The 23,670-nt window shown below is 35.6% G+C and overlaps 1 protein-coding gene across 1 annotated transcript in view; it reads left to right on the top strand.

Moving 5' to 3' along the window:
• The window catches only part of LOC138319799 (mitogen-activated protein kinase-binding protein 1-like), a 173,989-nt gene that overhangs the window by 113,235 nt on the left and 37,084 nt on the right, over positions 1–23,670 (top strand). Inside the window, exons 22-25 of the mRNA XM_069262932.1 lie at positions 1,491–1,576; positions 17,892–17,978; positions 20,060–20,181; positions 20,340–20,410. Coding sequence (XP_069119033.1) covers positions 1,491–1,576; positions 17,892–17,978; positions 20,060–20,181; positions 20,340–20,410 — 366 coding nt within the window. The remainder of the gene's footprint in view (positions 1–1,490; positions 1,577–17,891; positions 17,979–20,059; positions 20,182–20,339; positions 20,411–23,670) is intronic.

Raw genomic sequence — 23,670 nt, 5'->3', positions numbered from 1 at the left:
CTTCGCCCATTCAAGGAGATTGTGTGGCCAAAGTTAACGAGATAACGAGGCCTTCTGTATACACTAGCAATACGTTACCTCAGTTTGAACTTGGAAACTTCCGAAAATCACTTTAATATATACGTAGAGATACATTCAACAACAAGAAAATATTTGAAAGTTATCTTTTTAACATATGATCTCTCTCTATATATATTTTTCTGCAAATTTGAAAATTGAATCTTTTAATTACAGATATTTATTTTAAATGCATTTATTGGCTTGAATGCTAGACCAACACTATTAAGAATTTTGTAACAAATACACTACCTAGTACAAATTATACTCACAATCTTATAAGTACTGAGAGTTTAAATCTACAAAGATTGGGCCAGTCGGGGACAAAGTTTGTAAACACTTCTAGGTCCAGAGTATGTAATAACCTCAAAGATTTTCATTATAAGTTTCTAAACAAGTCTGTCAATTTGTCAAATAAATCAAATGATCTTATGAGCTGATGATGTATGTGTTTTGACCGTCCACCCAAATCTCTTTGACATTAATAATAATGGTAGTAGACAATGTCCGAACAATGGTCACGCGTGCTATTGTAGGTGCCTTATCTGTCGTTATCTGGACGTATCAGGGTAGTATGTATCTGAGTATACAGGTAGGTAGTCAGGTGCCTTTAAGAGGGCTATTAGAGTGTACAGGTGTATTGAGGGATTGAGACACCCCACTCTACACCACTACACATACCACTACAGTTGGCTGGTGAACGTCTATATAGGAGTATAACACACACACATCCTGTACAATGTGATTGTAATTATATTTAATGTTCAGTTGACTCGGAGGGGTGATCAGGAATTCTTTAATGCTTCCATTAACATGAGATGTTAGATTTGAGACGTAGCATCCTTTGACTAAAAATGATCTGATAACCATGGCGATGTGGTCCCATTGGACAGACTGGATAAAGCCTCATCCTCAGGATTTCAGTTCACAGGAGTTATATCGTGTTCCATGTGTCGTCTCTCCCAAGGAGTTTTATTCACTTCCAAACAAATTTCACTGGCCATCACAGAAATCCACACAACATCGTGTTCGAGTTCGGGAATCTAAAAAGTTAATTCCTCATTTTGTGGAATTGCCTCTCTTTACATCAGAACCTGGCCCCCTACCCAAGGGGAACCACCCCTATCATTCCTTGGATAACCCCCATTATTTCGAGGGTAACCCCCATCATTCCGTAGGTAACCCCCATCATTCCGTGAGTAACCCCTATCACTTGGAGTGTTCAGATTCGTGTGTGTGGGAGTCTGGTTCTCCTGTTCAAGAACGTCTTGCCTACACTCCAAGGTTTAACTTTGAGACATCAGCAATGGGCAAGCCTTGTGATTCCAGTGAAGTTACAGACCTTAGTGATAAACAATCAGTGAATGGTGATCAGTCACCGTTTGATGGTGAAAACGGTGAAATTCTATATTTACAAATGCTGTATTTTCTAGATTCTAACACGAGGAAGGTGGCGCTTGATGATGTTGATGCTCGTAGAGAGACGATGGTCATGGGCCAGCCAGAAAACACGCCAAGGGTGAGTACAATACTTTCCTCAGTAAGTTAAGTGTACATTGTAACCTTAATTATTAGTCGTCTAGTGCTGAAGATAGTTACTAGAATCAAGTGTCCTATACACATCATACAGAATGGCTCTGTAGCTGGTGTGTGTTTATATGTATACAATATGTATGGAAAATGAAAGTACAAGTATGAGAGATATTTATCACAGTATTGGTATGTAACTGCTGTAAGAATATGGTGGGATTCATTTGATGGAAAGAACATTTGCTCATATGTACAGTGTGATGGTCACCACAGAAAATTGTCAATAGATTTCACTCTACATCTCTAATCACCTTATCAGCTGATACATTTAAGCTTACATTGCACGAGGCATTCTTTTGGTTATGGAATAGAACAAGAGAGAATGGTTTGTCTCCCTGAAAGAAATACCTCTGCAGAGTGAAGTTCTTGAACTCTCATGAACCATAAAATGTTCATGCACTTTCTATGAATGATCATGAATAATTCAATAAAGTTCATGAAGTTTTCACAAACTATTGAATTCATGAACAGAAGTATATTTTCAAAAACATTTTTGTTGATTCATGAACTATTCATGAACATAATTATAAATTCATGAACTAACTTCAAGTCACTGGTTAATGCTAAAAAACCCAATAAGTCTTGATTACTTAATGCTATATTTGGTTTCCATTTTTTCTCTATCTTAAAAAATGTCTGAAACACAAAAAAAAGCTTTGATGGTTTCATAAAATTAAATAAACCTGTTGCATTATCAAATGACAAACTATCTTGCTTTTGATTGAATACTGGAATAGGATCTTGACATCACCAGATATTAAACAGTACTGAAGGCATACTTATAGTCAGTAACCTCCTAGTGCTAGCGGCTAGCACAAAAATAGTCAGGGACATCCTAGTGCTAGAGGCTAGCACAAAAATAGTCAGAAACATCCTAGTGCTAGAGGCTAGCACAAAAATAGTCAGGGACATCCTAGTGCTAGAGGCTAGCACAAAAATAGTCAGGGACATCCTAGTGCTAGAGGCTAGCACAAAAATAGTCAGGGATATCCTAGTGCTAGAGGCTAGAGGCTAGCACAAAAATAGTCAGGGATATCCTAGTGTGCTAGAGGCTAGCACAAAAAATAGTCAGGGACATCCTAGTGCTAGAGGCTAGAGGCTAGCACAAAAATAGTCAGGGATATCCTAGTGCTAGAGGGCTAGCACAAAAATAGTCAGGGATATCCTAGTGCTAGAGGCTAGAGGCTAGCACAAAAATAGTCAGGGATATCCTAGTGCTAGAGGCTAGCACAAAAATAGTCAGGGATATCCTAGTGCTAGAGGCTAGCACTAGCAAAAATAGTCAGGGATATCCTAGTGCTAGTCGGCTAGAGGGCTAGCACAAAAAATAGTCAGGGATATCCTAGTGCTAGAGGCTAGCACAAGCAATAGTCAGGGATATCCTAGTGCTAGAGGCTAGAGGCTAGTAGCACAAAAATAGTCAGGGATATCCTAGTGCTAGAGGCTAGAGGCTAGCACAAAAATAGTCAGGGATATCCTAGTGCTAGAGGCTAGCACAAAAATAGTCAGGGATATCCTAGTGCTAGAGGCTAGCACAAAAATAGTCAGGGACATCCTAGTGCTAGAGGCTAGCACAAAAATAGTCAGGGACATCCTAGTGCTAGAGGCTAGCACAAAAATAGTCAGGGATATCCTAGTGCTAGAGGCTAGCACAAAATAGTCAGGAACATCCTAGTGCTAGAGGCTAGCACAAAAATAGTCAGGGATATCCTAGTGCTAGAGGCTAGCACAAAATAGTCCAGGCTAGTGCTAGAGGCTAGCACAAAAATAGTCAGGGATATCCTAGTGCTAGAGGCTAGCACAAAAATAGTCAGGGATATCCTAGTGCTAGAGGCTAGCACACAAAAATAGTCAGGGATATCCTAGTGCTAGAGGCTAGCACAAAAATAGTCAGGGATACATCCTAGTGCTAGAGGCTAGCACAAAAATAGTCAGGGATATCCTAGTGCTAGAGGCTAGCACAAAAATAGTCAGGGATATCCTAGTGCTAGAGGCTAGCACACAAAAATAGTCAGGAATCCTAGTGCTAGAGGCTAACAAAAATAGTCAGGGATCCTATCCTAGTGCTAGAGGCTAGCACAAAAATAGTCAGGAACATCCTAGTGCTAGAGGCTAGCACAAAAATAGTCAGGAACATCCTAGTGCTAGAGGCTAGCACAAAAATAGTCAGGGACATCCTAGTGCTAGAGGCTAGCACAAAAATAGTCAGGGACATCCTAGTGCTAGAGGCTAGCACAAAAATAGTCAGGGACATCCTAGTGCTAGAGGCTAGCACAAAAATAGTCAGGGATATCCTAGTGCTAGAGGCTAGAGGCTAGTACAAAAATACAAAATAGTCAGGGATATCCTAGTGCTAGAGGCTAGAGGCTAGCACAAAAATAGTCAGGGACATCCTAGTGCTAGAGGCTAGCACACAAAAATAGTCAGGAATATCCTAGTGCTAGAGGCTAGCACAAAAATAGTCAGGGATATCCTAGTGCTAGAGGCTAGCACAAAAATAGTCAGGGACATCCTAGTGCTAGAGGCTAGCACAAAAATAGTCAGGGACATCCTAGTGCTAGAGGCTAGCACAAAAATAGTCAGGGACATCCTAGTGCTAGAGGCTAGAGGCTAGCACAAAAATAGTCAGGGATATCCTAGTGCTAGAGGCTAGCACAAAAATAGTCAGGGACATCCTAGTGCTAGAGGCTAGCACAAAAATAGTCAGGGACATCCTAGTGCTAGAGGCTAGCAAAAAATAGTCAGGAATCATCTAGGCTAGAGGCTAGCACAAAAATAGTCAGGGATATCCTAGTGCTAGAGGCTAGCACAAAAATAGTCAGGGATATCCTAGTGCTAGAGGCTAGCACAAAAATAGTCAGGGATATCCTAGTGCTATAGGAGGCTAGCACAAAAAATAGTCAGGGATATCCTAGTGCTAGTGCTAGTCAGGATATCCTAGTGCTAGAGGCTAGCACAAAAATAGTCAGGGATATCCTAGTGCTAGAGGCTAGCACAAAAATAGTCAGGGACATCCTAGTGCTAGAGGCTAGCACAAAAATAGTCAGGGACATCCTAGTGCTAGAGGCTAGCACAAAAAATAGTCAGGGATATCCTAGTGCTAGAGGCTAGCACAAAAATAGTCAGGGATATCCTAGTGCTAGAGGCTAGCACAAAAATAGTCAGGGATAATCCTAGTGCTAGAGGCTAGCACAAAAATAGTCAGGAACATCCTAGTGCTAGAGGCTAGCACAAAAATAGTCAGGGATATCCTAGTGCTAGAGGCTAGCACAAAAATAGTCAGGGACATCCTAGTGCTAGAGGCTAGCACAAAAATAGTCAGGGAACATCCTAGTGCTAGAGGCTAAGCACAAAAATAGTCAGGATATCCAATTGCTAGACGACTAGCACAAAAATATAGTGCTAGAGGCCTTGCACAAAAATTGTCAGGGACATCCTTGGTAGAGGCTAGCACATATTCACAAAAATAGTCAGGGACATCCTAGTGCTAGAGCTAGCCACAAAGAATAGTCAGGAACACATCCGAGTGCTAGAGTAGCAAAAAAACATTGCTACATAGTACAGGTATAACATTGGTTAATCATAGTGCAATTCCCTATTTAAATAGTACATAACTTTGATCTTTTACTGTTTATTGTTTTGGTCCATGAGGCTTGCCATTGCAAATGAAATTGTGGGGTACAGAAAACTTGTTAATTTGGGTTATCTTTGTGTTCCAAAAGTTTTAAGTATTTCTAGGATTTAAGGTCCTAATATAGCAAGGGTAAATATCTAGATGATTCTGTTACTGATATATACATTGTCAATCTGGGTGTCATAATTCTATTTTTAAAAATTGATAAATATTAAAAAAAAAAACGATAGTTATTTTGATTGCAGAATCTCCAACTGATTATCAGGATATATGATCATCATCGTATAGGAAATGATTAAGACAGGATATATGATCATCATCGTATAGGAAATGATTTAGAGGATATATATCATGATCATCATCGTATAGGAAATGATTAGAGGATATATGATCATCATTGTATTAGGAAATGATTAGAGGATATGATCATCATCATATAGGAAATGATTAGAGGATATATGATCATCATCATATAGGAAATGATTAGAGGATATGATCATCATCGTATAGGAAATGATTAGAGGATATGATCATCATCGTATAGGAAATGATTAGAGGATATATGATCATCATCATATAGGAAATGATTAGAGGATATATGATCATCATCGTATAGGAAATGATATGAGGATCAATATAGGAAATGATTAGAGGATATATGATCATCATCGTATAGGAAATGATTAGAGGATATATGATCATCATTGTATAGGAAATGATTAGAGGATATGATCATCATCGTATAGGAAATGATTAGAGGATATATGATCATCATCGTATAGGAAATGATTAGAGGATATATGATCATCATCATATAGGAAATGATTAGAGGATATATGATCATCATCATATAGGAAATGATTAGAGGATATATGATCATCATCGTATAGGAAATGATTAGAGGATATATGATCATCATCGTATAGGAAATGATTAGAGGATATGATCATCATCGTATAGGAAATGATTAGAGGATATATGATCATCATCATATAGGAAATGATTAGAGGATATATGATCATCATCATATAGGAAATGATTAGAGGATATATGATCATCATTGTATAGGAAATGATTAGAGGATATGATCATCATCATATAGGAAATGATTAGAGGATATGATCATCATCATATAGGAAATGGTTAGAGGATATATGATCATCATTGTATAGGAAATGATTATCCTCGATAGGAAATGATTAGAGGATATATGATCATCATCATATAGGAAATGATTAGAGGATATATGATCATCATTGTATAGGAAATGATTAGAGGATATGATCATCATCATATAGGAAATGATTAGAGGATATATGATCATCATCATATAGGAAATGATTAGAGGATATGATCATCATCGTATAGGAAATGATTAGAGGATATATGATCATCATCATATAGGAAATGATTAGAGGATATGATCATCATCGTATAGGAAATGATTAGAGGATATATGATCATCATCATATAGGAAATGATTAGAGGATATATGATCATCATCGTATAGGAAATGATTAGAGGATATATGATCATCATCGTATAGGAAATGATTAGAGGATATATGATCATCATCATATAGGAAATGATTAGAGGATATATGATCATCATCGTATAGGAAATGATTAGAGGATATATGATCATCATCGTATAGGAAAAGATTAGAGGATATATGATCATCATCGTATAGGAAATGATTAGAGGATATGATCATCATCGTATAGGAAATGATTAGAGGATATGATCATCATCGTATAGGAAATGATTAGAGGATATATGATCATCATCGTATAGGAAATGATTAGAGGATATATGATCATCATCGTATAGGAAATGATTAGAGGATATGATCATCATCGTATAGGAAATGATTAGAGGATATATGATCATCATCATATAGGAAATGATTAGAGGATATATGATCATCATCGTATAGGAAATGATTAGAGGATATATGATCATCATCATATAGGAAATGATTAGAGGATATATGATCATCATCGTATAGGAAATGATTAGAGGATATATGATCATCATCGTATAGGAAATGTCATCATGATAGGAAATGATAGAGGATATATGATCATCCTCATATAGGAAATGAGTTAGAGGATATATGATCATCATCGTATAGGAAATGATTAGAGGATATATGATCATCATCATATAGGAAATGATTAGAGGATATATGATCATCATCGTATAGGAAATGATTAGAGGATATATGATCATCATCGTATAGGAAATGATTAGAGGATATATGATCATCATCATATAGGAAATGATTAGAGGATATGATCATCATCGTATAGGAAATGATTAGAGGATATATGATCATCATCTCATATAGGAAATGATTAGAGGATATATGATCATCATCGTATAGGAAATGATTAGAGGATATATGATCATCATCATATAGGAAATGATTAGAGGATATATGATCATCATCATGTATAGGAAATGATTAGAGGATATATGATCATCATCGTATAGGAAATGATTAGAGGATATATGATCATCATCGTATAGGAAATGATTAGAGGATATATGATCATCATCGTATAGGAAATGATTAGAGGATATATGATCATCATCATATAGGAAATGATTAGAGGATATATGATCATCCTCATATAGGAAATGATTAGAGGATATATGATCATCATTGTATAGGAAATGATTAGAGGATATATGATCATCATCGTATAGGAAATGATTAGAGGATATATGATCATCATCATATAGGAAATGATTAGAGGATATATGATCATCATCGTATAGGAAATGATTAGAGGATATATGATCATCCTCATATAGGAAATATGATTAGAGGATATATGATCATCATCATATAGGAAATGATTAGAGGATATATGATCATCATCGTATAGGAAATGATTAGAGGATATATGATCATCATCGTATAGGAAATGATTAGAGGATATGATCATCATCATATAGGAAATGATTAGAGGATATATGATCATCATCGTATAGGAAATGATTAGAGGATATATGATCATCATCATATAGGAAATGATTAGAGGATATATGATCATCATCGTATAGGAAATGATTAGAGGATATATGATCATCCTCATATAGGAAATGATTAGAGGATATATGATCATCATCATATAGGAAATGATTAGAGGATATATGATCATCATCGTATAGGAAATGATTAGAGGATATATGATCATCATCATATAGGAAATGATTAGAGGATATATGATCATCATCGTATAGGAAATGATTAGAGGATATATGATCATCATCATATAGGAAATGATTAGAGGATATGATCATCATCGTATAGGAAATGATTAGAGGATATATGATCATCATCATATAGGAAATGATTAGAGGATATATGATCATCATCGTATAGGAAATGATTAGAGGATATATGATCATCATCATATAGGAAATGATTAGAGGATATATGATCATCATCGTATAGGAAATGATTAGAGGATATATGATCATCATCGTATAGGAAATGATTAGAGGATATATGATCATCATCGTATAGGAAATGATTAGAGGATATGATCATCATCGTATAGGAAATGATTAGAGGATATATGATCATCATCATATAGGAAATGATTAGAGGATATGATCATCATCGTATAGGAAATGATTAGAGGATATGATCATCATCGTATAGGAAATGATTAGAGGATATGATCATCATCGTATAGGAAATGATTAGAGGATATGATCATCATCGTATAGGAAATGATTAGAGGATATATGATCATCATCGTATAGGAAATGATTAGAGGATATATGATCATCATCGTATAGGAAATGATTAGAGGATATGATCATCATCGTATAGGAAATGATTAGAGGATAGATGATCATCATCGTATAGGAAATGATTAGAGGATATATGATCATCATCATATAGGAAATGATTAGAGGATATATGATCATCATCGTATAGGAAATGATTAGAGGATATATGATCATCATCGTATAGGAAATGATTAGAGATATATGATCATCATCATATAGGAAATGATTAGAGGATATATGATCATCATCATATAGGAAATGATTAGAGGATATATGATCATCATCGTATAGGAAATGATTAGAGAATATATGATCATCATCATATAGGAAATGATTAGAGGATATATGATCATCATCGTATAGGAAATGATTAGAGGATATATGATCATCATCCTATATGATCATCATCAATATAGGAAATGATTAGAGGATATATGATCATCATCATATAGGAAATGATTAGAGGATATATGATCATCATCATATAGGAAATGATTAGAGGATATATGATCATCATCATATAGGAAATGATTAGAGGATATATGATCATCATCATATAGGAAATGATTAGAGGATATATGATCATCATCATCGTATAGGAAATGATTAGAGGATATATGATCATCATCGTATAGGAAATGATTAGAGGATATATGATCATCATCGTATAGGAAATGATTAGAGGATATATGATCATCATCGTATAGGAAATGATTAGAGGATATATGATCATCATCATATAGGAAATGATTAGAGGATATGATCATCATCATCGTATAGGAAATGATTAGAGGATATATGATCATCATCGTATAGGAAATGATTAGAGGATATATGATCATCATCGTATAGGAAATGATTAGAGGATATGATCATCATCGTATAGGAAATGATTAGAGGATATATGATCATCATCGTATAGGAAATGATTAGAGGATATATGATCATCATCGTATAGGAAATGATTAGAGGATATATGATCATCATCATATAGGAATGATTAGATAAGATATATGATCATATTGTATAGGAAATGATTAATAGGATAATGATCATCATCGATAGAAAGATTACATCATCGGAAATGATTAGAGGAATATGATCATATATAGAAATGGATAAGAGGATATGATCATCATCGTATAGGAAATGATTAGAGGATATATGATCAATATCGTATAGGAAATGATTAGAGGATATATGATCAATATCGATAGGAAAATGATTAGAGGATATATGATCAATATCGTATAGGAAATGATTTTCACTGTTTGTTTGATCATTTAATCAAGTTAGCAGAGTCTGAAAATGTTCATTAACAATATTAGTAAATAGATTTACTAAACTATTCCCAGTATATCAAATCACCTGCATTGAGACATGGAGTTGATTTTCTCCAGACATGATTACTAAAAACACATACAAGTACCAGCTGACCTGATCTGTGTGTCTGAGAATGGTGGCCATTTTATTTGACATTCAAACATCTTTGGTGATTGACTAACTTTTAGCTTCATTCTTGCAGAGATATTGCTTGAATGAAGGTCTAATATTTTCAAAGATATGTGTATTAATTGAGAGTTCCAAGGTCAGGGTCATTGTCGCTGCTCCAAGGAAGAAATTGATTTTATATAACTATATATGGAAAAGAGAATCTCTTCTTTTAAACAAATTTTAAAGCATCAACTAAACATTTTTATAAAATCAATTGCAGGAATTTTTGTTCCCGGTTTTTTACATATATTAAAAAACTCTCCATAGAAAACTTGTATTATAAAAGGTTTACTTATTAGTGTTGGACTTCCCATTTATCACTGAAATTATATAAGGTATACAGAGAGAACTATATGTATAGTGGTTGTCACCTTGGTCAAGTTTTCTACTGGCACAAAGCTTAGAACTATCAGGTCTGTTGGTAAAGGCAAAATATACACTGTGTCAGGGCTGGTAAAGGCAAAATAAACGCTGTGTCACGGCTGGTAAAGGCAAAAAAATATACACTGTGTCACGGCTGGTAAAGGCAAAATATACACTGTGTCATGGGCTGGTAAAGGCAAAATATACACTGTGTCACGGCTGGTAAAGGCAAAATATACACTGTGTCACGGCTGGTAAAGGCAAAATATACACTGTGTCACGGCTGGTAAAGGCAAAATATACACTGTGTCACGGCTGGTAAAGGCAAAATATACACTGTGTCACGGCTGGTAAAGGCAAAATATACACTGTGTCACGGCTGGTAAAGGCAAAATATACACTGTGTCACGGCTGGTAAAGGCAAAATATACACTGTCACGGCTGGTAAAGGCAAAATATACACTGTGTCACGGCTGGTAAAGGCAAAAAAAATACACTGATATACACTGTGTCACGGCTGGTAAAGGCAAAATATACACTGTGTCACGGCTGGTAAAGGCAAAAGCAATAAACTCCAGAAGAGTCCTGAAATATACAGTATTGAATTGAGTTGATATTGTTACATATTGGAAACCTTCAAACAGAAGTTTATTAAGACAATTTTGGTTTAATGTTCATAAAAAACATTTAAAAATATGAAACTACCTCATTGTCAGTTAAAATCACATTAAGATAAAACTTAATTAATTTGGCATGTCACTGCCTGCCGTATCAGAACTTTTAGGTTGCTACTTGCTGAAGGAAATGGTTTTAATATCAGAATCTGATTTGTTTATATTGTTAATGACCCTGTTATTGGCCGCAAATATTTTGAAGTATGTGTTTTAGGAGATAAGATCCTGTAGACTGGGATGTACCGTTGGCCATTAAGTGTATCACTTGTACTAACACATAACTCAAATCATTAATGGAATATAGTGATTTATTGGCAGCCTGGGTTATTAGGAACTTTATAAAAAAGTGCTGAATCAATTTAAACAGCTATATAGTGTTAGAATCATGGGATGATTTTATCGTACATAATTGAAGTGTGGAAGAATTGTAGAGAATAGTTGTGGATTTGATCTTGACAGTGTGAGGAGTGGAATCAAGATTTAGGAAAGTTGTCATTTATGATGTGAAGTGTACTGCTCTTGGTAGTATAGAGGTGTATAATGTAGCCTAATGACACTAGGACAAGAAAACAAACAATGGCATTTGTAATCAATAGAGTCTTATATATCGTCTGTGGTGGACACCGCCGCGATTCTCGTAATCCCACGATGAGATAGATCGAGAGCTAAACGTTCAGGGCATGGCATTAACGGCTTATTGGTGGCAGTGTATTGGTCGTGGCAGAGATAAATTAATACGGAAAACAGTGGACGTAATCCTCCAGATAAAGAGGAGGCCACAGCACCTTAGGGGCTGATTGATAGCCCCTGCTGATTTAGGCATAGGATCAAACATAGCTTCATCTACATTCTTTTATAATCAATAAAAAAAATAGGGGTAGGTAATATACAGGTGACACAGTGCAGGTTAATGCCAGTTATAAATAGGGGTAGGTAATATACAGGTGACACAGTGCAGGTTAATGCCAGTTATAAATAGGGGTAGGTAATATACAGGTGACACAGTGCAGGTTAATGCCAGTTATAAATAGGGGTAGGTAATATACAGGTGACACAGTGCAGTTAATGCCAGGTTAGGTATGCACAGTGCAGGTTAATGCAGTTTTGAATAGGGGTAGGTAATATACAGGTGACACAGTGCAGGTTAATGCCAGTTATAAATAGGGGTAGGTAATATACAGGTGACACAGTGCAGGTTAATGCCAGTTATAAATAGGGGTAGGTAATATACAGGTGACACAGTGCAGGTTAATGCCAGTTATAAATAGAAGTAGGTAATATACAGGTGACACAGTGCAGGTTAATGCCAGTTATAAATAGGGGTAGGTAATATACAGGTGACACAGTGCAGGTTAATACCAGTTATAAATAGGGGTAGGTAATATACAGGTGACACAGTGCAGGTTAATGCCAGTTATAAATAGGGGTAGGTAATATACAGGTGACACAGTGCAGGTTAATGCCAGTTATAAATAGGGGTAGGTAATATACAGGTGACACAGTGCAGGTTAATGCCAGTTATAAATAGGGGTAGGTAATATACAGGTGACACAGTGCAGGTTAATGCCAGTTATAAATAGGGGTAGGTAATATACAGGTGACACAGTGCAGGTTAATGCCAGTTATAAATAGAGGTAGGTAATATACAGGTGACACAGTGCAGGTTAATGCCAGTTATAAATAGGGGTAGGTAATATACAGGTGACACAGTGCAGGTTAATGCCAGTTATAAATAGAGGTAGGTAATATACAGGTGACACAGTGCAGGTTAATGCCAGTTATAAATAGGGGTAGGTAATATACAGGTGACACAGTGCAGGTTAATGCCAGTTATAAATAGGGGTAGGTAATATACAGGTGACACAGTGCAGGTTAATGCCAGTTATAAATAGAGGTAGGTAATATACAGGTGACACAGTGCAGGTTAATCCAGTTATAAATAGGGGTAGGTAATATACAGGTGGCACAGTGCAGGTTAATGCCAGTTATAAATAGGGGTAGGTAATATACAGGTGACACAGTGCAGGTTAATGCCAGTTATAAATAGGGGTAGGTAATATAAAGGTGACACAGTGCAGGTTAATGCCAGTTATAAATAGGGGTAGGTAATATACAGGTGACACAGTGCAGGTTAATGCCAGTTATAAATAGGGTAGGTAATATACAGGTGACACAGTGCAGGTTAATGCCAGTTATAAATAGAGGTAGGTAATATACAGGTGACACAGTGCAGGTTAATGCCAGTTATAAATAGGGGTAGGTAATATACAGGTGACACAGTGCAGGTTAATGCCAGTTATAAATAGGGGTAGGTAATATACAGGTGACACAGTGCAGGTTAATGCCAGTTATAAATAGGGGTAGGTAATATACAGGTGACACAGTGCAGGTTAATGCCAGTTATAAATAGGGGTAGGTAATATACAGGTGACACAGTGCAGGTTAATGCCAGTTATAAATAGGGGTAGGTAATATACAGGTGACACAGTGCAGGTTAATGCCAGTTATAAATAGAGGTAGGTAATATACAGGTGACACAGTGCAGGTTAATGCCAGTTATAAATAGGGGTAGGTAATATACAGGTGGCACAGTGCAGGTTAATGCCAGTATAAATAGGGGTAGGTAATATAAGTGCACAGTGCAGGTTAATGCCAGTTAAAATAGGGGTAGGTAATATACAGGTGACACAGTGCAGGTTAATGCCAGTTATAAATAGGGGTAGGTAATATACAGGTGACACAGTGCAGGTTAATGCCAGTTATAAATACGGGCAGGTAATATACAGGTGACACAGTGCAGGTTAATGCCAGTTATAAATAGGGGTAGGTAATATACAGGTGACACAGTGCAGGTTAATGCCAGTTATAAATAGGGGTAGGTAATATACAGGTGACACAGTGCAGGTTAATGCCAGTTATAAATAGGGGTAGGTAATATACAGGTGACACAGTGCAGGTTAATGCCAGTTATAAATAGAGGTAGGTAATATACAGGTGACACAGTGCAGGTTAATGCCAGTTATAAATAGAGGTAGGTAATATACAGGTGACACAGTGCAGGTTAATGCCAGTTATAAATAGAGGTAGGTAATATACAGGTGACACAGTGCAGGTTAATGCCAGTTATGAATAGAGGTAGGTAATATACAGGTGACACAGTGCAGGTTAATGCCAGTTATAAATAGAGGTAGGTAATATACAGGTGACACAGTGCAGGTTAATGCCAGTTATAAATAGAGGTAGGTAATATACAGGTGACACAGTGCAGGTTAATGCCAGTTATGAAATAGGGGTAGGTAATATACAGGTGACACAGTGCAGGTTAATGCCAGTTATAAATAGGGGTAGGTAATATACAGGTGACACAGTGCAGGTTAATGCCAGTTATGAATAGAGGTAGGTAATATACAGGTGACACAGTACAGGTTAATGCCAGTTATAAATAGAGGTAGGTAATATACAGGTGACACAGTGCAGGTTAATGCCAGTTATAAATAGGGGTAGGTAATATACAGGTGACACAGTGCAGGTTAATGCCAGTTATAAATAGAGGTAGGTAATATACAGGTGACACAGTGCAGGTTAATGCCAGTTATAATTAAATAGGGGTAGGTAATATACAGGTGACACAGTGCAGGTTAATGCCAGTTATAAATAGGGGTAGGTAATATACAGGTGACACAGTGCAGGTTAATGCCAGTTATAAATAGGGGTAGGTAATATACAGGTGACACAGTGCAGGTTAATGCCAGTTATAAATAGGGGTAGGTAATATACAGGTGACACAGTGCAGGTTAATGCCAGTTATAAATAGGGGTAGGTAATATACAGGTGACACAGTGCAGGTTAATGCCAGTTATCAAAGTAAACTTTACCCTTATTCATCATTTCCTGTTTATTTTTATATAAAATACAAATTAATGAATGTATCTGTGCAGACATTGCGTCATCAAAAGAGGAGATGCCTATTATCAGGCTTAAAATTTGACAGCTTAAAATTGTATCATACAATTGATAGAGTATTGATAGTTCTAATTTGTTAACTGAAATGTATAATGAGTGATTGTGATTGGCTGACCAATAGTGTTAAAGCTTGTGATTGGCTGACTGCTACTAATCCCCTGTGTTTGGTTGCTGACAGATGACCTTCATTTCTCCTCCTAATGCTATGTCATTGTCGTTACATAAATGGGGTTACATCTAACGTAATGGAAAGTTAATACTAAAATTGAAGTATCCCTGCCTCGTAGGCTAAGTTGTTTTATGGACTGATATTTATAACGTAATAATGAGTTGTCTATAAGCTTTTATTTGTAAACATTGTGTTATACTGAAGTAGTAAGATTAGAGACAGCGAGACAAAACATTAGTGGCTTACAAACAAACAGGTTTCATACAATGTTAGTGTCTTATAACACCAAAACATTACGGGTGACTAGTGAGCTGATTAAAAACCTACAAACAGGTCTGGATTGGCAATAGAAAATTGTGCCAAATGCTTAGTATTGTAAAACACAAAACTGTTAAAGCTTAATTAAACATTTGGTTGTAAACTTCTAAATAAACTAGATGTGAAGGATATCTTTCTCTCTAAACCAATTCACAGTAAATGGTATCTCTCCTGACTGTTGTGAGTATGTGAGGGACTTTGGGGGGCAACAACATCATTATCACAAGTGTTAAGATTTCTTTGTCTGTTTAAGATTTCTTGGTTTGATAAATCCGTGACTAACAAGTGATAAAAAACAGTGTAAGCCAAGCGTTAACTTGTAGAGCCTATATCTGATGACGACGCGTGCCAATGACACATCAGCTGATCACCATACATAGTGTTTGTTGATTCCTTACTTGGTTGACATTTCTACAAGTGGAACAAAAAATAATAATAAAAAAAATTAAATAGCTTTGTTCTTGTGTGTTTGATCTTGGGGAAACAAGAAATCTTTTATCTTAAAATCAGTCAGACCAATTTGCTGACTTCATGTCAAACAATAGTCAATATATTTAAGGACATTTTACTGTCCTGGGTCAGGTGATTCTGGCCTCTATACTACACACACCAGGTCACTTGGTTAAGCATGGACACATTTTTTATTACATTTTAAATGTCCACTACAGTAAGGCAATGACTATAAAATTGACCATTTTGCCTTAGAAATGTTATGAAATATAGGCTATTTTACACTAGTATGTAAAACAAACTAAACCCTCCCTCTTATCATATATATCTATACCCCTGATGGGTGTCAGTATGTAAAACAAACTAAACCCTCCCTCTTATCATATATATCTATACCCCTGATGGGTCTCAGTATGTAAAACAAACTAAACCCTCCCTCTTATCATATATATCTATACCCCTGATGGGTCTCAGTATGTAAAACAAACTAACCCCTCCCTCTTATCATATATATCTATACCCCTGATGGGTGTCAGTATGTAAAACAAACTAAACCCTCCCTCTTATCATATCTATCTATACCCCTGATGGGTGTTAGTATGTAAAACAAACTAAACCCTCCCTCTTATCATATATATCTATACCCCTGATGGGTGTTAGTATGTAAAACAAACTAAACCCTCCCTCTTATCATATCTATCTATACCCCTGATGGGTGTCAGTATGTAAAACAAACTAACCCCTCCCTCTTATCATATATATCTATACCCCTGATGGGTCTCAGTATGTAAAACAAACTAAACCCTCCCTCTTATCATATCTATCTATACCCCTGATGGGTGTCAGTATGTAAAACAAACTAAACCCTCCCTCTTATCATATATATCTATACCCCTGATGGGTGTCAGTATGTAAAACAAACTAAACCCTCCCTCTTATCATATATATCTATACCCCTGATGGGTATCAGTATGTAAAACAAACTAAACCCTCCCTCTTATCATATATATCTATACCCCTGATGGGTGTCAGTATGTAAAACAAACTAAACCCTCCCTCTTATCATATATATCTATACCCCTGATGGGTCTCAGTATGTAAAACAAACTAAACCCTCCCTCTTATCATATCTATCTATACCCCTGATGGGTGTCAGTATGTAAAACAAACTAAACCCTCCCTCTTATCATATATATCTATACCCCTGATGGGTGTCAGTATGTAAAACAAACTAAACCCTCCCTCTTATCATATATATCTATACCCCTGATGGGTGTCAGTATGTAAAACAAACTAAACCCTCCCTCTTATCATATCTATACCCCTCAGCTTCAATAGTCTATCAGTAATAGTTGCTTGACTTTGACAGAAAATTCCTGTCATTGTTGATGATGAGGAGGAGGAAGATGATGAGGATTTCTTTCCCTATAGAAATAAGAAAAAGATCTGGGATGAAGTAAGTAAAACTGATCGCATTTAACTTCATGGTTTCATGTATACATATATCACCTTATTTACTGATCACATTTAACTTCATGGTTTCATGTATACATATATCACCTTATTTACTGATCACATTTAACTTCATGGTTTCATGTATACATATATCAACTTATTTACTGATCACATTTAACTTCATGGTTTCATGTATACATATATCACCTTATTTACTGATCACATTTAACTTCATGGTTTCATGTATACATATATCAACTTATTTACTGATCACATTTAACTTCATGGTTTCATGTATACATATATCAACTTATTTACTGATCACATTTAACTTCATGGTTTCATGTATACATATATCAACTTATTTACTGATCACATTTAACTTCATGGTTTCATGTATACATATACAGTCAAACCTGTGTATAAAGGACACCCAGGGGACAAGGCTAAAGTGTCCTTTATAGAGAGGTGTCCTTTATATAGAGGTCAGTGTTTTGCCGAGTTATGTCCCCTGAGCGGTTCAACCTAAGCAATTTTTCCATACACAAATACATGAATTTGTCTCATTTTCTTTTCATTTCGTTCATTTTGGAATAAATGAATAGTAATATAATTATTACTTAAAGGAATATGTACAGTATATTTATATTTTTCATTTCAATCAAATCAGAAAAAATGAATCTGAAACAATTTTTAATATTTGATAAATTGTATACATGTATCTGGGTTTTTTTTATTCACTTTCAGCTACATACTGCATATGTAATAAATAAAGCAAGGTTATTCAGGACAAATATTTTATTAACAGAGCCTTTCGTGAAGGTTTTGAACAAGCCATAATATCGTCTGTGTTTGTAAAATCCCAAATAAAAAGTGTCACAAAATGAGAAAATCGATGTTTGGGCTCGTTCAAAAATTTACATTTGGGGTTGACAATATCTTGGAAGATTCCATCTTTTCGCCACTCATATGCATTGGTCCGTACATGTAATTGTTCTAAACACATTGTTAATGAGGCGAGTAAAGTGTCCACGCTGTCTTGAATCTATGTTATTTCAGACAAAACAAATGTCAAGACATGTAGTCGTGAACTGGCTTACATCAAAAAGTCGCTATTCAAACAATGGTTCACACCCATTTTCGAGTGAAAGTACCGACGTTCGGAAAATTTATTTGTGTCCGTTATATGGAAATTTTACCGACTTACGGACAAAATTTAGTGTCCGCTGTCCGCATTGAGGAGGTGTCCGCTATATACATGACATTTATATAGTGATTTTTGTTGGGGATTCCTAGCACTGTCCGTTATGGACAGGTGTCCGCTATATAGAGGTGTCCGCTATTGCAGGTTTGACTGTATCAACTTATTTACTGATCACATTTAACTTCATGGTTTCATGTATACATATATCAACTTATTTACTGATCACATTTAACTTCATGGTTTCATGTATACATATATCAACTTATTTACTGATCACATTTAACTTCATGGTTTCATGTATACATATATCAACTTATTTACTGATCACATTTAACTTCATGGTTTCATGTATACATATATCAACTTATTTACTGATCACATTTAACTTCATGGTTTCATGTATACATATATCAACTTATTTACTGATCACATTTAACTTCATGGTTTCATGTATACATATATCACCTTATTTACTGATCACATTTAACTTCATGGTTTCATGTATACATATATCACCTTATTTACTGATCACATTTAACTTCATGGTTTCATGTATACATATATCACCATATTTACTGATCACATTTAACTTCATGGTTTCATGTATACATATATCACCTTATTTACTGATCACATTTAACTTCATGGTTTCATGTATACATATATCACCTTATTTACTGATCACATTTAACTTCATGGTTTCATGTATACATATATCACCATATTTACTGATCACATTTAACTTCATGGTTTCATGTATACATATATCACCATATTTACTGATCACATTTAACTTCATGGTTTCATGTATACATTTATAACTTTATTTACAGTATGATGTTGTCTACAACACAGACCTGATATGTCTTTTGTTATAGAGTCCAAGATTTTCCCTTACACGGCGTGACAGTGTGGATGACCTTGATGATGACCTTGACAAGGAGCCAGAGGTCAGATACTACCCTCCAAGTGAGGTGGACTCAGTGGAGAGTAATGGAAGGTGAGAGGTCACTATGACAAGCTTGTGAGATTGCTGTGTACCAATAGATTGTGTGACTGTACATGTACCAAATAGTATGTGGAATTTATAGTTCACATTTACCTATGATACATGTCAAAATAGTTTCTAAATAGTTTTCAACTATATATATGTTTCAGCTACTTCACGGTGTTTGGGGGAGAGAATGCTAAAAATGCTTCTTATCTGTCTGAAAAGGGACTGGATGCAGGTATGTATACTGCCCCATCTTAATAATAAGTAAATCCTGTACTTCTTCCAGTAAAACCGTTAATACAGTAAAACATGGTTATAACTAACACACTTACAGCGAATTCGTGGCTATAACCAACATGCTTACAGCGAATTCATGGTTATAACTAACATGTTTATAGCGAATTCATCGTTACAACTAACACGCTTACAGCAAATTCATGGTTATAACTAACACACTTACAGTGAGTTCATGGTTATAACTTACACACTTACAGCGAGTTCATGGTTATAACTAACACGCTTACAGTGATTTCATGGTTATAACTAACATGTTTATAGAGAGTTCATCGTTATAACGAACACGCTTACAGTGATTTCATGGTTATAACTAACACACTTACAGTGAGTTCATGGTTATAACTAACACACTTACAGTGATTTCATGGTTATAACTAACACACTTACAGCGAGTTCATGGTTATAACTAACACACTTACAGTGATTTCATGGTTATAACTAACATGTTTATAACGAACACACTTACAGTGATTTCATGGTTATAACTAACACGTTTACAGCGAGTTCATGGTTATAACTAACATACTTACAGTGATTTCATGGTTATACCTAACATGTTTACAGTGATTTCATGGTTATAACTAACACACTTACAGTGAATTCATTGTTATAACTTACACATCTACTGCGAATTTGTGGTTATAACTAACATGCTTGCAGCGAATTCATGGTTATAATGAACGTGCTTATAGCGAGTTCATGGTTATAACTAACACGCTTACAGGGAGTTCATGGTTATACCTAACACGCTTACAGCGAGTTCATGGTTATACCTAACACACTTACAGCAAGTTCATTGTTATAACTAACACACTTACAGTGATTTCATGGTTATAACTAACACGCTTACAGCGAGTTCATTGTTATAACTAACACGCTTACAGCGAGTTCATGGTTATAACTAACACACTTACAGCGAGTTCATTGTTATAACTAACACACTTACAGTGATTTCATCGTTAACTAACACACTTACAGTGATTTCATGGTTATAACTAACACACTTACAGCGAGTTCGTGGTTGGTAGTAAATGTCATTCCCCCATGGTTATACTATGTCTAACTAACACACTTACAGCGAGTTCATGGTTATAGGTAGTAAATGTCATTCCCCACCATGGTTCCTATACTCTGTCTGTATTAAATGTGTGTAACTAACACACTTACAGTGATCATGTTATAAGGTAGTAAATGTCATTCCCCACCATGGTTTACTCTGTCTGTATTAAATGTTGTATAACACACTTACAGTGATTCATGTTAGGAGTAATTCATTCCCCTGTCTACTTGTCTGTAAGTTTATAACTAACACACTTACAGCGAGTTCATGGTTATAATCTGTCTGTATTAAATGTCATAAACTCCACCATGGTTCCTATACTATGTCTGTATTAAATGTGTGTATAACTAACACACTTACTAGCGAGTTCGTGGTTATAAGGTAGTAAATGTCATTCCCCACCATGGTTCCTATACTATGTCTGTATTAAATGTGTGTATAACTAACACACTTACAGCGAGTTCATGGTTATAAGGTAGTAAATGTCATTCCCCACCATGGTTCCTATACTCTGTCTGTATTAAATGTGTGTATAACTAACACACTTACAGTGATTTCATGGTTATAAGGTAGTAAATGTCATTCCCCACCATGGTTCCTATACTATGTCTGTATTAAATGTGTGTATAACTAACACACTTACAGCGAGTTCATGGTTATAAGGTAGTAAATGTCATTCCCCACCATGGTTCCTATACTATGTCTGTATTAAATGTGTGTATAACTAACACACTTACAGCGAGTTCATGGTTATAAGGTAGTAAATGTCATTCCCCACCATGGTTCCTATACTATGTCTGTATTAAATGTGTGTATAACTAACACACTTACAGCGAGTTCATGGTTATAAGGTAGTAAATGTCATTCCCCACCATGGTTCCTATACTATGTCTGTATTAAATGTGTGTATAACTAACACAGTTACAGTGATTTCATGGTTATAAGGTAGTAAATGTCATTCCCCACCATGGTTCCTATACTATGTCTGTATTAAATGTGTGTATAACTAACACACTTACAGCGAGTTCATGGTTATAAGGTAGTAAATGTCATTCCCCACCATGGTTCCTATACTATGTCTGTATTAAATGTGTGTATAACTAACACACTTACAGCGAGTTCATGGTTATAAGGTAGTAAATGTCATTCCCCACCATGGTTCCTATACTATGTCTGTATTAAATGTGTGTATAACTAACACACTTACAGTGATTTCATGGTTATAAGGTAGTAAATGTCATTCCCCACCATGGTTCCTATACTATGTCTGTATTAAATGTGTGTATAACTAACACACTTACAGCGAGTTCATGGTTATAAGGTAGTAAATGTCATTCCCCACCATGGTTCCTATACTATGTCTGTATTAAATGTGTGTATAACTAACACACTTACAGTGAGTTTCATGGTTATAAGGTAGTAAATGTCATTGCCCACCATGGTTCCTATACTATGTCTGTATTAAATGTGTGTATAACTAAAACACTTACAGCGAGTTCATGGTTATAAGGTAGTAAATGTCATTCCCCACCATGGTTCCTATACTATGTCTGTATTAAATGTGTGTATAACTAACACACTTACAGTGATTTCATGGTTATAAGGTAGTAAATGTCATTCCCCACCATGGTTCCTATACTATGTCTGTATTAAATGTGTGTATAACTAACACACTTACAGCGAGTTCATGGTTATAAGGTAGTAAATGTCATTCCCCACCATGGTTCCTATACTATGTCTGTATTAAATGTGTGTATAACTAACACACTTACAGCGAGTTCATGGTTATAAGGTAGTAAATGTCATTCCCCACCATGGTTCCTATACTATGTCTGTATTAAATGTGTGTATAACTAACACACTTACAGCGAGTTCGTGGTTATAAGGTAGTAAATGTCATTGCCCACCATGGTTCCTATACTATGTCTGTATTAAAATGTGTGTATAACTAACACACTTACAGTGATTTCATGGTTATAAGGTAGTAAATGTCATTCCCCACCATGGTTCCTATACTATGTCTGTATTAAATGTGTGTATAACTAACACACTTACAGTGATTTCATGGTTATAAGGTAGTAAATGTCATTCCCCACCATGGTTCCTATACTATGTCTGTATTAAATGTGTGTATAACT

This window comes from Argopecten irradians, chromosome 3, assembly GCF_041381155.1.
Source record: "Argopecten irradians isolate NY chromosome 3, Ai_NY, whole genome shotgun sequence".
NCBI lineage: Eukaryota > Metazoa > Mollusca > Bivalvia > Pectinida > Pectinidae > Argopecten > Argopecten irradians.
Note: the sequence above shows the minus strand (reverse complement) of the source record. Positions and strands in the feature narration are given on the sequence as shown.